At 35.2% G+C, this 18853-nt stretch overlaps 1 protein-coding gene across 3 annotated transcripts in view; it reads left to right on the forward strand.

The window, feature by feature from the left end:
• The window catches only part of CDH8 (cadherin 8), a 147654-nt gene extending 138273 nt beyond the window's left edge, over positions 1-9381 (forward strand). For 2 of the 3 annotated variants that reach the window (XM_032195342.1, XM_032195344.1), the window contains 2 exons: positions 5950-6201; positions 7320-9381. In XM_032195342.1, coding sequence (XP_032051233.1) covers positions 5950-6201; positions 7320-7813 — 746 coding nt within the window. In that variant the 3' untranslated portion in view covers positions 7814-9381. Of the gene's footprint in view, positions 1-5949; positions 6202-7319 lie in introns of those variants that run through there. The other variant, XM_032195343.1, reaches the window with a different exon arrangement.
• Positions 9382-18853: the final 9472 nt, after the last annotated feature.

An 18853-nucleotide genomic window follows, 5' to 3' on the forward strand; every position in this document is an offset into this window, starting at 1 on the left:
CTTTCCTTCTCCACGTAATGTATCCAGCATAGATTTCTACCACAAAGTCCTTAATACTGTTAATGATTTGATTTTTCTGAGAAAATTATAAAAGGGGGGGGAGAAAAGAACGAAAAATAGCTATGTAGGTGAAGGTTGCACCGCAGGTTACTCCACTGATCTCAGAATATTAGAGAGATCATCAGGGAATTAAAGAATTGCAATAGTGTGTGCAAAGAAAATGACACTTAGATATAAACTGACTACTTCTATTTTTTTTACTTTTGTTCAATCATTTTATTGTCTGACTTAAAATTGCAACATGCATGTCTTGCACAAAAGTGGAAGATGAATTCAACTCGTGCTTGTTGATTTCACATCTGTCTTGATGTCAATGCCATTAAAGCATTGATATCACTCATTCACAATAAGTAGAAAAGTTCTTTGGATTAAAATCATTACACTTAAATTCTCTCAAAATCTTTCATCCAAAAACCTCAAAAGAGATCACAGGTTTTGAAAATAGTGGAGAATCTGCAAGAAGTACTTGGCGCAGTTTTAAGCATGTCCTCAGTTATGCTTATTCAAACTACTTCTGCCTAGAAATCACACTGGGTATCTTAGGAAGACCTACCACATTGTCAATCTTTGTTTCAGCTGTGAGGGAGATATTCCCACAGCAGTCTATTTCATGGTTGTTATACAAATCTGCTTGTAGGCAGAACTAGTAGAAATGGACTCACAAGAAAAATAAAATGTGTTCATTAAACTAGCTTTAAATCAAGATTTGGTGATAGCTGTAAATTGGAGTTAGTTACTTTGCTACAGTACTGCCAGTAAGAACTGGATTAAATAACAGTATCTGGCAATTTTGTTCTCTAGTTACTCATTAGTTTTTAACTTCCTTCTTTTTGGAAAAAAATATTCCCTGATAAAAATCAACTCTAATTTTTTCTAAATGTTTCCTCGTTAAATATGATGGAAAATGATTTAGCCATTCAAGAAACAACAAAAAACTGAAGAAAAAAAAAAAAGTCAGACGTTGTTTCTTTTATTTTGTGGGGACCAATGTGAATTAGTTGAATGAATTATTATTATACCAGAATGATGCTCTAACACAGATATCTTACGGTGTGATCCACTTATATTATGTTGTCCTGATCACCTCTTTTGTATTGATTGTAAATTTATAAAACTGAGAGTTAGCTACAGATGTAAATAATTGATTTGGTTTTACATTTAAAAAATGGTAAAAATGAGCTGTGGGTCCAAAATGTAGTTATGTATTCCTGGAGCTGTGTATTCTGACCTCACAGTGATGGAAAAAATTGTGAGGAGTTAAGGCAATTATTAAGATCACTTAACTTGCACTATTCCTTAAGCTTGCACGACAGAATATAGCTCCTGTGGAATTTAATAGGACTCTGGCATTTCGATGAAGTTCTTCAATCCTTTCCCTTGTAAAAGGGTACAGAATTAGGGATGTTCACACAGATATTGAGAATGTCAAAGGACCTTCTGAATATACCTCACTGAATGGGGGTAAAGACTTGGTGTCTCTCTGTCTGTAGCAGGTTACTTTAGAGCTCTATTAACAGAGAAGGTTAGGGTTTTTTTGCCCGTGTGTAATTTTCCTTGTTTTGCTAAAAGTAACATGAATAAATAAATAACCTGAACAGCGCTATAATGAAGGATCAGCAGGTTAATTGGAAAGATGAGTGGAAAGTGATTGTCCCCTCTCCTGCTGAGCACCTGCTGCCAAGTTAATTCATGCAGCAGTGCTGGAGGTTATTCCTAGAGGAGATTCCTGCTGTTTTGTCAGCTATGGGTAAGGAGAATGTCCTCAGAGAGAAGAAAGCAAATCAGATAAATTGAGTTTATTGCTAATCAGCTGCTAGGATTTATTTGCAAGTTCTAGGAATCAACTAAAAAGCCAATTGGAGAGTCATTGTTCTCCGCTCAAGGGTCACATCTCCGGTGACACCAAGGGATATATTTATTTATTTATTTTACATTTCATATTGGCTATATTTTACTGCCAGTTTCCTGCCTGGGCACAACAAATACAACTTCTGTCTAGCACGGCAGTTGTTAACAAAACAAATCTCTGTTTAAAAAAAGGAAAAAGTTATTCTTGTCGTGCAACTCTTCTTACGTGATACTAACTATTCAGTCATTATAACTTCTTTTACAATTAAATAATTCAGATAAATGTTCCAAATATCTTGGTCATCTTTTGCTTATTTTTATCTCATTTCTTCTGAACTGGAATTGATAACCATTACTGGTACTGGGTAGTTTCTTACACATCATAGCCTCACTCAGTGGCAGAAATAGGCAAATTATTTTCTCCATCCCACTTCCTTCCTCTTGTTTTTGTCTGCCTTCTTCTCTGTGTCTGATATATTACTCTTCATTTTTTGCTTCCTTTTACGCTCTGATTCTGGCTTATTAGAATTTTCTGAACCAGGCAGAACAGCAGTGAGTGGGTCAGAAAGTGAAGTTGACACCAACAAGAGCAGATTTAGGTTTTCATTTCTCACTAATTCTGGTGCCTTACATCTTCTGTATATCTGTAAAGGGCAGAGATGCTAGAGCTCTGCATATCAAACCTGTCCTCCAGCTGGGACAGATAAGGGCTGTACCAGGCTAAATGGAACAGGCTGTGTTAGTATGGATTTCTAGAATATGAGAAGTCACTGTGTAAAATAACTGTAAAAGTCTCTAGAGTCCTGAATAAATGACTACAGATGTAGCAATATTCTAAGTGGGACTTCACACACAGAGAGAGATGGAAATTGAACCTCACCCAGCTGTTTTTTTTTTTCATCTTTTCAAAGGTTAAAGTAAAAGAATTAAGGATGCAACTCATGCTGAGATATTTTTAATTTTGCAGGAGAAAGTCAAATGGGCAGATAAATTTATTTTTTTTCAGTATTTGAAAAAGGGGGTGTTGAGCAGGAAAAGAATGCTATTAGATAAAAATAATGCACCTTTTACAATAGGTTTAATAATCACTTATTTTGGTAAAGCTATCCACACTAGTATTCAGCAAAACCCAGCAACGAAATTATTTTTCTAATGTAATATAATGTAACGTTCCTTGTGTGACAGCTAGAAAGCATTTATGACACTGGGAGTGGTTTAATTTGCATATGTATGCGTTTTAATCTCTGATACATTCTACCAGCAGGAAGGAGTGTAGTTTTTGCTTAATTCTAAGGGTGTGCTAATTGTTGGCTTGAAATATACTTGCCTTTTCCACTGCATCAAAGTGGCAGATATAATTGGTTATCATTGAGGAGGTTGGTCCTATCTGAGTTGTCAGAGTTCTTAAGAGCCTTGTACCTGAAACTGATCTTTAGTAAACACATATGTTTCTTTAATTCTAAAAAGGGCACAAGGAAGGACTGAACTTATTTATTTAGCTCCAAGCTGCTATCAATTTTGATGTGACAGTTTTTAACTTGAATAGATAGAAACTCTGGATTCCTGAAGAATAAATAAACAGATAAATAAATCTTTTTGTTCTGCAAAGGAATTATGAAGTGCTCATATGCATACTGCTTTACAAAGTAGTTGATTTATAGGCACATCTTTATTATGTATTCTAGATGCTATGAAAAACTCTCAAACCATTGCATAACCTGCAATATAAGTTTTAGTAAGAACGTCTCTAGGATGCATAGGCATGCTTGGTTGTTGATTCCACCATGGAAGGGATACAGGAAGACTGCAGAATCAAAACCCTGAGCTCCAAAAGAGGCTTGAAGTTTAATTCAGTAGTCACTGAGTGAGAAAACAAGCCTTCTGTCTTCTTTTGTAAGAGACAATTCTCCCATGTTTTTACATAAGAAATTATCCTTTTTCATCTTTTGTTCTATGGCAGTAATAAATTAGCTATAGGGGTTACTCACTCATTGGTAACTTGATATAAGTTCACGCCATGATAAAGTTTAGAATTTTTTCATTACGTTCTGCAATCATTGTGTTCTGTTACAGCCTTTATTCCTTACTAATATGCATCCTAAAGAGAACATCAAGAATAAAATATTGCATTTAAAATGTATTTTTCGGATGTGAAAAATGTCTTTATAGTATTAACTTCATGAGTGTTTCCCCCTTCTCCCTTCTCTGCATCTTTCTCTGTTTTTTGTAGTCCATTGCCAGCTCTTCAGAGCATACATGTGTCTTTTATGTTGGGGTATTAATACATGCTGCAAAATACTGCAGACTGTCAGAAATGTTACTGATGATCACAGTCCGTACAAAACAAACATCTATAAACTGTTTTGTGTTTCTAGGGGAGTCCCTGACCAGCACAAAGGTCAAAGTAGACACAAAGCTTTCTTACAGTCTCTCTATGTATATGCACACTCACATTGCACTTCAGGTACCTTATTTTTTGTTTTAAGCTCAATAAATGTAAATAAATCAGTGTCTTGCATATTAGATACTCTTATTAAACGTGGTTTATACCTAAGCATGTTGACACATACAATATTATTGATGTTTGAAAGGCATATGCTGTTAAATGGCTAGAATCTATAAATACCTAAAGGCACTAGAAAATCTCAAGTATTGACCTAGGAATTTGATTCAGAAACTACCCATAAATTAAAAGACTGATTTAGATTCTTACAACTAAACACAACAGAATTCATATGGTTGCCCTAAGCAAAATCAACTCTATTCTTAATTTATTAAAGTGAACAATTAGAATTAATAGTATTTAAAATAGTATTTAAAGTATAGATGCCACATTGTATGGAATTATTCAAGTAATTATATTTTAATAATTCTGATGGTCATACAGAACTGAGTGATTTTGAGAAGTTTAACTGTATATGAGAAAAAGGAAGAGGACAAAAAACACATGTATAATTAATGAGTCAAATGTTCAGTTTGATACACATAGAAAAGGCAAATGTCTGTATTTGCCAGTAAATGGACTGAGTCTTAATACTGGCACAGCCACAGCCATTTCTGTATTTAATTCTAAGGCTAAGCTTAAGTAGCTAAATGGGCCTCTGTTGGCAGACTGTAAGTTCAACTTAATACATTACTGAAGTGGTGTAAGACCATTATGAAGAAAGAAGACAAGCACATTTAAGTAAAAACAAGTATACAGACGTATACATTGTGCAAATCCCTCATCATCTCACCTTTTTTTTTTTTTCTCTGTACTAATTGTATACTTCTGACCACCGTTACCAGTTAAGTTGGTAGTAGTACATATGTTGTAAGTGCTGATAGAGAGTAACTTTATGTCTAGGTAAGATACCACACAGTGAGGACACCTGTATAAGTTTCTAAAATTAAGAATCTGCATGTGTCCAGAGGTAAAAATGTCCTGGACTTATTTCCTCTGGCTGTTTTCATAGAAATACATTCTGTTTTGATTTGATTTGTTTTCATCACGTTGTGATGAACAAATGTTCATCATGTTTAGGTCGCTGAAAATTAGGCCTACAACTTTTAATACGTTCAGCTTTTCCTTAGTCTTTATATTGCTTATTAATAAAAATGAAGAATATTTTGTTGCAGAGTGAAATGTTGTGCAATTTCTGATTATAATGCACAGGACGTTTGCTTTAATTGATGAATGTGCTTTGTTAGGATTACTTTAACATATAATTTCTCTTTTGTTTTCCTGGTTGAATTTTTATGACTGTGTGACTTGAAAAATATGGATGAATTGTGATGGAAAGACATCTATAGGGATGTATGCAGAGAAGAATGTGAGGAGTTGTCATTATGATCGTTCCAAATGACACAAGACAATGCCTATGTTGCAGTAATTCATTTTTGGGCCTGGGAAGCCAGGCAGGAAGGGGAAGGATTTCTCTATCACACGGTGACAGTATGATGGATATAATAAAGCATATACGTGTTTGTGTAGAGGATTTTCTGAACGTATCAAGACAAAGCAGTTATGTGGTAAAATAATGCAAATTTTCCCTCTTACAGATAATACTCTCAGCATTTTGGCAAAGCACAGTGGATTCAGCCGGCAGAAGCAAGAAGTATACCTACTGCCAATCATAATAAGTGATAGTGGAAATCCTCCCATGAGCAGCACTAGCACACTTACTATTCGAGTCTGTGGTTGCAGCAGTGATGGAATTGTCCAGTCCTGTAATGTTGAAGCATACGTACTTCCCATTGGACTCAGCATGGGAGCCCTAATTGCAATATTAGCATGCATCATTTTGCTGCTAGGTACGTATTGATTTCATAGCCCGGTGTTCAAAATTTTTCTGATTCATAGGAGGCTGTAAGTAAGCAAAGAAGTCACATACAAGGATGTATGATCTAATACAATGTGATACATAGCAGTACTGAAAAGCTTGTCCGAACTGTGTCTCTTCTGTACTAAGAACTAAAAAAAAAAAAAAAAAAAAAAAAAGGAAAAAAAAACAACTTACAAAGCAAAGTCTCACTCTGAAGGAATTTTACATATAAGTTACATAATAAACAAGTATCAATTACGAAACCAAAAATCATATCATGCATGTCAATTAGAAACATGAACAGAGTGTATACTGCACAAGATGAAAAATGGGTTTGTTGTATCTTCAAGACTTCTATGAGTTTATTCTCGATTGTAATGGCATAAGAGGTATTACAGTTTTCCAAGATAAGAAACACTGTATATTTTAACTAAATATACAACATTTGTATATGATATCAAGTCAGTCAAGTCAAGAACAGAGAAGGCCTTTTTCTGTACTTTGTGTCTTTGCTTTTAGCAATCGGGATTTCAGCATTAAACTTCAAAAACAACAAAGTATAACCTACTTAGAGCTTTTTATGCACTTGTCCATGATTATGAAACTGATGTATCTAAGATCTTTATTTCTTCCTTACTGTTTTATTCTCTTTTCAATTCTATAAGAAGCACCAATTTCCATCCATCATTAGAGCTCTGTTTTCAGAAAAGCATCTTCTAATTTTGGAAAAGTCCATCCTTAGTGTAGATCATTATGAACTAATGTTCAGTGAGTGACGGTAGCTTGACTTAACCTAGGTCTGTAGGTTTTCCAAAGGGAAAAGTTGTCAAAATTTGTGATTCAAAGATGGAAGTACACATCTTATTGCTTGCACAAAATTGAGCTTCAAATGTAAATATGAGCTGATAATACAAAACTAGAGGACTAACCAGAGGTTCTGATCAGATTTTTATCACTTGAGTGGGGTTGAAGTTACAGACCTTTAATCTTTTCTCTACCCCTTATTTTCACAAGAAGCAAATTATCATCATCCCTAACTGTGCTTAATATGTATCACTTTGATTAGAATTTTTTTTACCTAATCAGTCTGTGATGCTTTCTTTGCAGTCATTGTGGTGCTGTTTGTAACACTAAGAAGACATAAGAATGAGCCCCTAATCATCAAAGATGATGAAGATGTGAGGGAAAATATTATTCGGTATGATGATGAAGGAGGTGGAGAAGAAGATACAGAGGCTTTTGACATTGCAACTTTGCAAAATCCAGATGGAATTAATGGATTTTTGCCTCGTAAGGATATTAAGCCTGATCTTCAATTTATGCCCAGGCAGGGTCTTGCACCTGTTCCCAATGGTGTTGATGTTGATGAATTTATTAATGTAAGGCTTCATGAAGCTGATAATGATCCCACGGCTCCACCATATGACTCAATCCAGATTTATGGCTATGAAGGAAGAGGGTCAGCGGCTGGTTCCCTTAGCTCATTGGAGTCTTCTGCATCAGACTCAGACCAGAATTTTGACTACCTCAGTGAATGGGGTCCTCGCTTTAAAAGACTTGGAGAACTTTACTCAGTTGGAGAAAGTGACAAAGAAACTTGACAGTGGATTACAAACTTTTTCACTGTTGACTTAATGATCATGTAATATTCTAGGGCCACTACTGTTAGTTAAAACTAATGTGGCTTTTTGTTTTAGAGGCAAGTTTAGCGCCAGTCATCTATAAAATCAACTACATTGTAATGTTGAACCAAATAAAAAAAGTATATGTTAGGAGGTTAAGTCTTGTGGAGTGTGAAGTAAAGTATGTGGAGTGTCTAGAAGTCTTTGGATATTTGATATTCACTTGACCACTCTGAAGATGGAGATTTGGATCTTTGATTATCTTCAGTGGATTGAAAAGAATGAAAAGAAATTGGTGCTTTCTTAGAAAATGGACTTGCAGGGATTTTGCTGTTGAACAGTAGCTCCTGCCAGTATGTGTAAAGCTAATAGTTTATTTCTGCATTGCCAACAAAGATCCCGCCACAGAAATGTTAAAAGCAATATTTTGGTCTTCTTAGCAATGCTGAATAGAAATAGCATTGTAAATCCTTACTGGCTTCTACTGTGCAGTGACCATACATTGTACATACAGTAATTGTTGGCCACGTAACCACAGACTGAATATCATCTTTAAATATTGTGTCAAGCCTTAAAATATTCACATGTTCTTAATCCATTCCAGTGATGGGTAATAAATACTACTAATGTGCAGAGATTCAGATGCAGGGGTACAAAACCTTGCTTTACAAAAGGATCTTTTTCTAGAAGAAGGATCAATCCTGTGCTTCGTCTTCTGAACGGAAAGAAAAAACCGTGAAAGGGGATGGACTTGCATATATGAAAGAATTGCTGATTTTATTGCTAAAGATCGAATTTATTTGTTTAATCTTTGAAATAAATATTTTATTGATGTCCATTACTGCTTTTATTTATTAAGACTGATAATCTATAGAGTAAGATTATAAAGAAAACTAAATTATATCCATTCATTTTTTCTATATATAATGAATGTTTAATACATGTACATTTTGAAAAGCAAAAGGACAAATTGTTGCAGGTTAAAGCAGTAACCTCTCCATTTGCAGTAGCTGAATTTTAAGAGAATGCTGGCAGGAATAAAACTTTCCCAGAGAAAAACTTTTGACAGTTTTATATCTTCTTCATAAATCTAGTACCTGGTGTTTTTAATACAAGCACAAACAGCTGGAAGTAAACTGGTTCATGTGAATATTTAAACTATAGACTTTTAGAAATCCACACATAACACAGTACAGTAAAAAACATGCTTATAGTTCTCCACTGTATTAGAGCAGGAACCAGTGTGTACATAATTTTACTGCTTATGTTATTAGCATTTCTTTTCTATAATATTCATAGTGATGCACCAGGGCTCTTGCACACAGAGAAAGAACAGCACTAGAAGCTGCAAGCATACTCAATTTGTAATGCAAACTTGCCATTTAGAAGTAGCAATTGTATAATAAAACTATGTATTACATGCAAATCATTTTAATTTTCTACTTTGTTTTGATGCTATATTATTGTTTGTTTATTTACTCCATGTATTGTATTCAGAGAAACTCCTGTATTGTTTCCTACTTTGTGAAATATATTTTTATAAATACTTTTCTTGTTATTGCTTTCCTTTCAGTTTTACCTGTACACTGCAGAAAGGAATCTCCCTGAAAAACTTCATAATCTGTGGAGGAATAAGGTTTCTCCAAAATCATTTATTTATTAGATGAATACAAACAAAATAAAAAGAATAATGTTTGAAGCACTTTTTGATAGTGTTTGGAGAATTAGATATGCAGCAGCCTGTGACCACATGAGTTATGTGTGTCTAATTCACTGCACCATGCTGAAAAATAACTTTTTGTTTTTTCCCCCAAGTATTACTAGTAAAAACAATACCTTCTTTTTAATTTCCTCAGTAATGTTACTTCTGAAAACAAAAACATATTAACACATTTAGAATTCAAAATGGAAACATTGACTTTGCTTCATCTACAGCATGGCTGATTTTAATGACTGCAGTTTGTGGACAATTTATAAGTTAGCACCACTACTTATACATATTGTAAAGATTTTACTGAAAGAGTGATCTATCCAATTCATTTAAGTTATACTATATTAAAAAATTTTGTCTCTGAATAACTTTATCTAACACTTCAGGTAATATCATAACCTAAACAGTGAAGTCATCTAAAGATAGAAAAGGAGCAATCATCAAGACTTGAATGAAGTCAAATATATTTATATGAGAGAGTGTAACAGCAGCTGAACATGTTCTTACTAATCTTGTACCAAGTGCCAGGGTGTTCTGAATTGCCATGGTAGCATATAGTAGCGTAAATGCAAAAGTCTGATTTGAAATTTACACTGAGCCAATTTCTAGTCTAGTCCATCACAAGCCTGGGAGCAACAGAAGGTGCTGTGAGATACAGATCACATTATTGTCTATAGTCATAGAAGCATTTAGGACAAGTAGCTCTGACTATGAGTTATAGCATACACTGTAGAGTTTTGCAAAGCTCCTTTGTAGGAAAACTCACAAATGGATAACCTTCTGATTGCCTTTTTGATTGAAAGTTCCATCTGAGACCACGACAGCACATCCAGTAATAAGATTTTCAGAGAAAAAAATCCCATCACTGGCACTGTGGAAGAGGCAAAGCATGACAGAAATCTCATCATTGTCAGTCAGAGATGGTAGCTACTACTGGTGGGCATAGCTTTAAATTGTGCATATGTACAGGCTCTAAATATGAATATATCTACAATGCACATGGGATAAAAAATGTAATGAATTTATGAGATCCACCAATAGCAACAAGCTATTTTTTAAATTCGTTGCTACCCCACCAAAGGGAAATGATTCATTCTGCAAACTAATTCAGTGTAATTTGAATATAAAATTTATAGCAATACATATTAGAAGGTTAAATGTCGATCATTCATTTTTTCCAGTACTTGCTCCTTTTTTGACAATGAAATTAATTCAGTGTAAAATTGTTTTGGATAACAATGGTATTTAGGGGGATTAGAATCATATCATTCTACATTTCACATCTAGATTTAGACATATTAGCAACATTCTTTTTAAGCATGTTAAAATGTTAATTCATCTTTTTCAACAACATTTAATTAGCAATTGACTCATTGTAAGTGACAAGGAAAATGCATTAAATTAGAATTATTAATACTGATAAATTTGAGAATTAAATTCTCAAAATCTTTTACAAGTGCCAAGCGCCTTAGTGTCCCATTGATTCTGGCTTGCCTTCACCTAGCTATGTCTCACACTCATTTGTCAGAACTGCTAAAGTCAAACATCCCACACATAAAAGCTGAAATTACACATTTTGGGCCTGGACATTATCCAGGTCAGAAATTCAGCTCAGGCATTTCACTATGGAAGTACTGCAAAGTGAATGTGTACATTTTTAGTAATTATAACTCATGTGACTAAAGTTCTTCCACATGTCCTGTCCTTTAGAGTAGCTGAAGCAGTGGGTGTTTTTGTGCTGTAACCTTGAAACCAAATCACGGAAAGCTCATTTAGATATAATGTATTTTTTACCTGGTATCATTTATAGCTTTTTGTCTATGATGAATTTGAAATGACTGTGAAATATGCAGCAGAGAAAATGGATGAAGATTTTCATTTAAATCAGCAGTTGCTTATCACAGAAGAAACATTTAACACTATGGCAACTCTAAATACCATCAACTATGTCTCAAAGCAGCAGTAACAATTCTCAATCTGGAGAACAGACAGAATGTCTGCAAAATAGTATGTTCTAAGTATCTTTATTTGTACAGCTCAGCTAGAGATAGATCTGCTGATTTTAATACAGAGAGAAAAATAAACCAACTATACTATATGGATGCAGTGGTATGTACCTACATATTTGTGTGCCTTTTTTTTTTTATTATTATTATTTTTTTAACAGCCTGCATTGAAATTGAATTCTAGAAATGAATAGACAGTTTCACAAAGCTTCTCCAAGATCTGTCCAGCTATAGGAAACTCTGCCAGGTCCTCTGTTTCTGTATCTGATTTTCTTGGGTTATAGCTTCAATCTTCATTGAGCTATTTGACTGTTGCTCTCCTTTTCCCTGTGTCTCTAAGAGTTCACCTATCTTGAGCTATAATACAGTGTTAATGTTAGGAAGTTCATTAAGACCACACAGCTCTTTTTCAGCTTGTTTCAGTTGGTGTGTTCAGTAACTGGAAGCAAGCAAGTAAGCCAGAGCAGTTAAATTCACCAAGCTGTCTTCACTCTCTCATATTACCCTATTTGAGTTTCTAACAAAACACAACCGTATGCAAGTAGCTTGCTTTTCAGATGTAGTCACAGGACACCATTGTCACTTACGGGATTTTAAGCGCTGAATAAAAAAAAAAAAAAAAAAAAAAAAAAAAAAAGAGAGAGAGAGAGAGAGAGAGATTGGAAGCAAACCAAAAATCTATTGTATGAGGATTTACAGTGTACATAGTAGTCTGGATTACTTATACCAAAGGACTGCTTCTGTATTTCAAATGAATGATGCAGGAAAATCTAGTCAATGATGGTACTGTTTAGTTAATAGCAAGAATAAGAATGTAGAGTAGCATCACATATTCATGAGTATTTCCGATCAAAAGAAGTGAAAAGAAAGAGATTACTCAAAAAATAATTTTCAGATTTGGAGAGTTTTTAGCAGTGGCAGTCTGTCCTGTTAAACTGACACTTAATAAATAAAAAATGTAGGAGTATTCACCATTTTCAGAGTTTTCAGAATGTAGCAGGTGTCATTAGCAGCAGATAGAGAGTACTGACAGAGTGAATAGTGGAAGCTTTCTGTAGTCTATCATTCAGATAAGTTGGACTTGTTATTATTTCTACATTTGTACACTATTTGTGCAAGATAATGTTCTGGTCTTGAAGAAGGTGGAAACCAATTTAACTTGCAGTATAATTCACTGTGATGGGTTTTGTAATCACACTGCAAAATGAGTCTAGCTGCTATATTATACAATACTGATACTAGCTTATGTGCTGCAAAACTAGTCCTTCTCCAAATAATGTCATAGCATTCTAAATGAGAAAATATAAAAGCACTGACAATGCTTTTTGTGCAACTGCAACTAAGACATCTTCCAAAATGGCTAATAAAAGCAAGCTGAAGCACACAGTTTCTGGCAGAGCCTCGTAAATGTGCTCATTAGCATTGCAACACAAGTATTTCTTCTTTTTTCTCCTCCTATCCCCCCCTTTCCCCCCCCCCTTCCCCAGTATAACATAAATTAAACCAGTGAAATGAACAAAATGAAAATTTCAGCCTTCTCTTCAGGGGGAATATGGGGAATATGTAAAAATTTACAAAATTCCCTTTCTTCTGCTTCCACTATTTCAGAGACTTGCATGAACGAAATCTGTGTGATTTTGCCGGTGTGACAGGCAAAAAAAAAACTACTTAAAGTCTGATACTGGCATCTCAAATTCCCAATCATCAAAGGAACATGGGGCATTTATTCTATGCCAGATATCTATAGACAGACTCACTCCACGGTGCTTATGAACACAAAGCACCATAGTTTCTTTACTAACATGGAAAGGTTTTGATTGGTGAAGTTTGGAATCAACAGCAAGACAGAAGGCAGGTAGCATTGCTAACTGGATCATTCTGAAATAGGCAATCATTTTGTAACTTACTTGGGGCTTTGTGAGGTCTAAAGCTAACCTTGACTTTTACCTTCACGATATTTTTTAACAGCAAGAAATGAGTTCCTTTCTCACTTTTTTTTTTTTTTTTCCTTTTATTTTTTTGGGGTAAGGCGGGGGGTCTGTTTTGTCAATTCTTCATTAATGGAATTTACACTGATGACAACGTTGACTCAGTCCAGTCTACCAAATTTCACAAGCTGTCAGTTGTAATAATTAATATGAAAATGAAAGATGTGCATTTTTTAACTGATATTATTTATGCAATTGGAAGCAATGCAAACATGCTTCAATCACCTTTAAAATATACTCCAGCACTCCCACATGTCCATCCACAGATGTGATTGGTTTTGGACTTATTTTCAAACACACCAGTATACTTGCATTTACATGCTGTTGGTATGACTTTTACATGCAATAAACTATCTCAGTTCCTTAGCTGTTGTTGAGGAATAAGTTTCTTACATGTTATCAGAGAAGTATGTCATGACTTAAACCTATGGACAAAGAAAGAATCGGTTTTATCAAGAGCCAAACTCTATATGGTTTTAGAGTCAAAATCACATGCACAAGTAGAATCCACAGCTGAATTCAAAGCCGTGGTCTCAGCTGTGGGATTCAGGCAAGTGGACAGCCAATTAAAGGTAAGTGACAGATTATTTGGGCAAGACATATGACACCCCTCCCCATGCCACCCTCCTCCCAGATAGCAGCTCCTGCTGCAGCTATCATGTGCACATTTATTCTGTGGGTTACTGAGGCAGATTACCCAGGCTCCTGCTAGGAAAGTTCCAAGGCAAAATGGTGATGGCGGCCAAGAGCCTGACATCTACAGAGGGGCAGATGTAGCTTTTTAGTCTTTGTATGAAGACAGCTTTTACAGTCTTCCAGTCAGCACTGGCTTCCTTTCAATTTTTGCAGTTTCAGGTCTAACTGTTTCAAGGTGTAGCAACCCAGTATAACCCGTTATAGCAAATAAAGGCAGGGTATTGTTAGGTAAAATGTCATTGCAACACAGAGCAGGAGATACAATTAATCCTTGCAGAAAAAGGTCAAGTATGAATCATCAAATGCTGTAGGTTTTTAATGGATATTTTCCAACCCTCTTATTTCACATAGAACAGCAGCCATTTATTTTATTGTATACAATATCTCTTCTTTAAATTAAAGTAACAATTGATGATATTTAGACTGCTCTATTTAGACCGTCCAATTGCCTGCTGAGTCTTTTATAATTTACAAAGCAAACAGGAAATTTTCAGCCTGTGATTGCATAGAACCAGTCTACCATCTGACCACAGCAGAAGACTGCATTACTGACTTCTCTCTGTCCCATCTTCAGGAACGTTTTTGTCTTGTTTAGCTATTAATTATGTTTAGCATTGTGTCTGGTCTTGTCCACATGATAGCTCATTTGAGAGCTGTTTGACTCAGACTGTTAAGACCTCTTTTATTTCAGGTAGTATGTTAAAACAGGGAAGAAAAGTAATATCTTACAAACCTGTGATTGTCTTAATATCTACTTTTCATGTTTTTCCATGGTTTCTGTTTCTGAATATATTTTGTCAGTTAAAGACATAGGAAAGAATTAAGAGTGGGCTTTTTCTGGCCACCAAAATGTGACACAAACAGTTTTTTACTTCCCCTTATATTATCATGATGGTCAAAAAAACACATAGAGATGTGGAGTTTTGTTATCACAAACCAACTGCTGGTTGAGAATGGAAAGAAAAAAAATGACATTCAAAGAAAATTTATAACAGGTATATATTTTCCTAAATCTTCAGAATAATGCGGTCCAGTTTTAATTTTCATTTTCACTTCCAACATATGGATTACAGTAATTCCAAAAGTTACTTGCCATGAAATAAATGCCTGCTAGCTAACTTCGCAGAAAAAAGGGGCTGCATTTAGCCCCAAGAAATGCCAAACCAATTGTTTATATTGTGAAACAGAGTACACAGATAAAATCCTTATTCCCTACTCAGGAAGTGATATAATGAGAGTTCAGGTAAATTTTTTGATAAAAAGTTAAATTTTACATTGAAAACCACGTTGCCACTGCTGAATGTTCTTGGGTTCCTCCTCCATCACTTAAGTGTAATTATAACCACCGATATACATACAATTCCTTTTTAAACTGAATTCTAAAGTTTTTTTCTTTACAGAAGCTTGAGCAGTGGCTACAGTATTCTATTTTGGTAATATTATAAGTGCATTTTGTGGAATGTTTTGTGGCAACAAATACAGATGCTGACAGTCATAGGAAAATTATTTCTATTAAAAGAACATACATTATTGCTGTGTTGTCCTTTCATGTGGATTAAGAGCACGATGGCCCAACATCATTTGTTTTCAAGACAGAATTGTGGGAACTGTAGTCCTCAGGGAGAGTTTGGTGACATCAGATTGCTGGAAGTCATGACACTTAAAAATTATGAGAACTTCAGAGAAAACAGGAGATTTACAGAGTACAGGAAAAATACTTGGGAAGATACAGATGGTTATATCTTTCCAATGGGAGGGGAATTTTATAACAGTGGTAGCTGTGTTTGGTGGTCTGCAAACATTGCTGCTTAAACAACTGAAAGCTAGGTAGTGCTCCAGGTCTTACTGGTATGCTGTTAAATGCTTCCTCATCCTTTTTTTTTTTCTTTTTTTTTTTTTGGTTGTCCTATGAGACTAGAAAACAGTAGGCTGGATCTCCATTTCAGGAAGCAGACCTAGGAATCAGCCATACAAGCTTGAGGCAGTAAGTGATATTTTTGTTCCATGGTGCCCTAAAACAGAGGAAGTGCATAGGGCTCCATACAATGCAGTATGTTACTGTAGAGATAGCCATGGTTAAGGAGTGCACTACCAAGTAATGCAAGTTCCCACTGCACCAGGTGTGAGTACTTTAGACTGAGAAGCACTAATCACCTCTTTGTGTTTTGGCATTTGCTTTTGATTGCTTTCATATGAAAGGTGAAGCCCAATAGAAGGACCAAGAAAAAGAAAACTGCAGCACTAAGCCAGGCGGAATGCAACATGCCCTGGTCTAAGGGGATACCTCACCAGGTAAGCAGCACAGTGATCATTTTTATATCTGTCCTAAGAACCTGGATGTTTTGTTTAAAAGCTGAAATCCAAATTATGAGTACTTTGAAGTGCTTGTGGGATGTGGTTTGTATTCATAGCACTAGGTGCTTCACATGAAATGTTCAAACAAGTTTCTAGAAGTTTTGGAAGGGCTAGTGATGAAAAGGGGTACAGTTGATGGGGGTGGGGGAACACACAAACACAACCCTACTGTGAATAGTTCAACTGGCTCAAAGGGTAAAAGCTTCCCTTGGGCAGGGAAACAGAGTGAGACCTATATACCACTTAATTAACACTTAAACCCACAAAATATGGCCCTCAGCACTGCAGTTATTTTCTCTGAGGATACAAACATAGAGAATAAGCTTCAAACTTGCAGGCTATTGCCGTTATGTTGGCAGTCTCATACATCATTATAACTTTCATGCCTTTACCCAATGGCTTTACAATTCTGTAGTGCAGTGTAAGCTGAAAATGTTCAAAATTGTACCAGTCAGCTGGTGAGAATTCAAATAATGTACAAGAGTTGAAAGTGAATGAGCATCTAAAACATAAGGTGTCACTTATAATCAAATCACTGTGTTGCAATCTGAGTCTGAATATAATTGTTTTTAGTGTGTATGCAGTAAAACCCAAATCAGATTGGGAATGTAGTGATTTCTGGCATGAGTAACAGAGCAGAAAGCAGTATAAAAGAGAATAACAAACCAGAATTTCTTTCTCTCAGATACACTAAAACATGAGAGAGAGTATGTGTGTGGAGAACAACAAAAAAAAAAAATCAAAACTTTGAAAAACAGTTTGTAAACGTGGATGCTTAATGTCCTGAAATGCAGTCGTTATAAATAGGATTAAAGGTCCAGCTTATACAGTTCTCAACCATTTCTGTTATAAGGACTTAACTATTAGAGAAGAACTTAAACACCTACTTGAATTATTTTATTCACTGGCCTTATCTGTAAAACAAGTAACTGCATTTTTTCTTGTTATAAAATGAATAACTATCAGTCATGTGATCCGAGCCACAAAATACATTTGGTCATCTAACTATGCCTCAAATACAATTTCATATTTCAGATGGCCTCACACCCAAAGGCGAGAGACAATCAAACATCCTTACACTATTTCTTTCTGATGTTTCAGTATTTCATCTTTGATTTGACGATATTTACACAGCTTCTTTGCCTGTTGCAAACTGAAGAACATATATCAAAGGTCTTCTTCCCCCTTTTTTTTATATTAATTTTATTTATTTATTATTTTATTTATTTTATATTTTAAAAAAAGGCAGCCATCCCTACTGACCCATTAGAGAGAAAATGCGTTGGATGAAGAAATAATTTTCTCCCCATTTAACAGAATTTCACAGCAACAAAGGAACCTAGTAGTATTCTTTTTTTCTTCAGAAACCATTTTCCAGAACATCTGGGTTTCTCTACCAACAGTAATTTCTACTTGTATCAGGGAGGTATACAATGATCCTTATGATGCTAATATTGACAGTAGAAAGGAGAAAGTTGAGTTTTTCATGAAGTCTTAGATTTAAGCCTGATCTTGATTGCCAATGAATCCTTCAGTGTGAGACACACTATGGACAAACCTAACTGAGCCATGAGTGAGCATCCATACTTTACAGCTGTGTAGCAGGCAGCAAGCATCACAAAAGCATGATGCCAGGGTGAATCCCACCCCCTTCACACACACACACATTCAAGAAAAAAATGTTTTGGATGAGACCGCTTGAGGTCTCTAGTCCAACTCCTCAAAGCCCTAGCCCCAGACTTCAGAACTAGACAATGTTGCTCAGGATTTTGTATAGTTAAATTTTGAAAATATCCAAGAATTAAGATTCCACCATGCATCTAACCATCTATGCTCCTTCCTTAGTTGTGTTTAAAATTATGTTTGTCTGTGAAAAAGTAAAAGAGCCATGCTGGAGAATAAAATATAGGTTTTTTTACTCTGTAAAAGGTAAAGGGTAATGGGGGCATTTAGTGGCAGTCTTCAAATACCTGAAGGGTGATGTTGATAAAAACAAACAAGAAAAAAATAGCAACAACAACAAAAAAAACACTGGTCAGACTCTTCCAAAAGTCCTCAGAGAATGGAGAAGAGTCAATAACTGGAATTCGAAGCAAAGTCAGGTCTTTGAATCTTCACAATGAAGGTGAAGACCCTGGAGTGGATGTTGGCATAAATCTATATGCTGACCTGAAGTCCATGGGAGCTTACTGGTTTAATGTACAGGATGACTTCAGCAATTGTCATATTCATTTTCTTTGTGGTGGGAGGTTGTTTGTCTGTT

This window comes from Aythya fuligula, chromosome 12 (assembly GCF_009819795.1).
Source record: "Aythya fuligula isolate bAytFul2 chromosome 12, bAytFul2.pri, whole genome shotgun sequence".
Taxonomy (NCBI): domain Eukaryota; kingdom Metazoa; phylum Chordata; class Aves; order Anseriformes; family Anatidae; genus Aythya; species Aythya fuligula.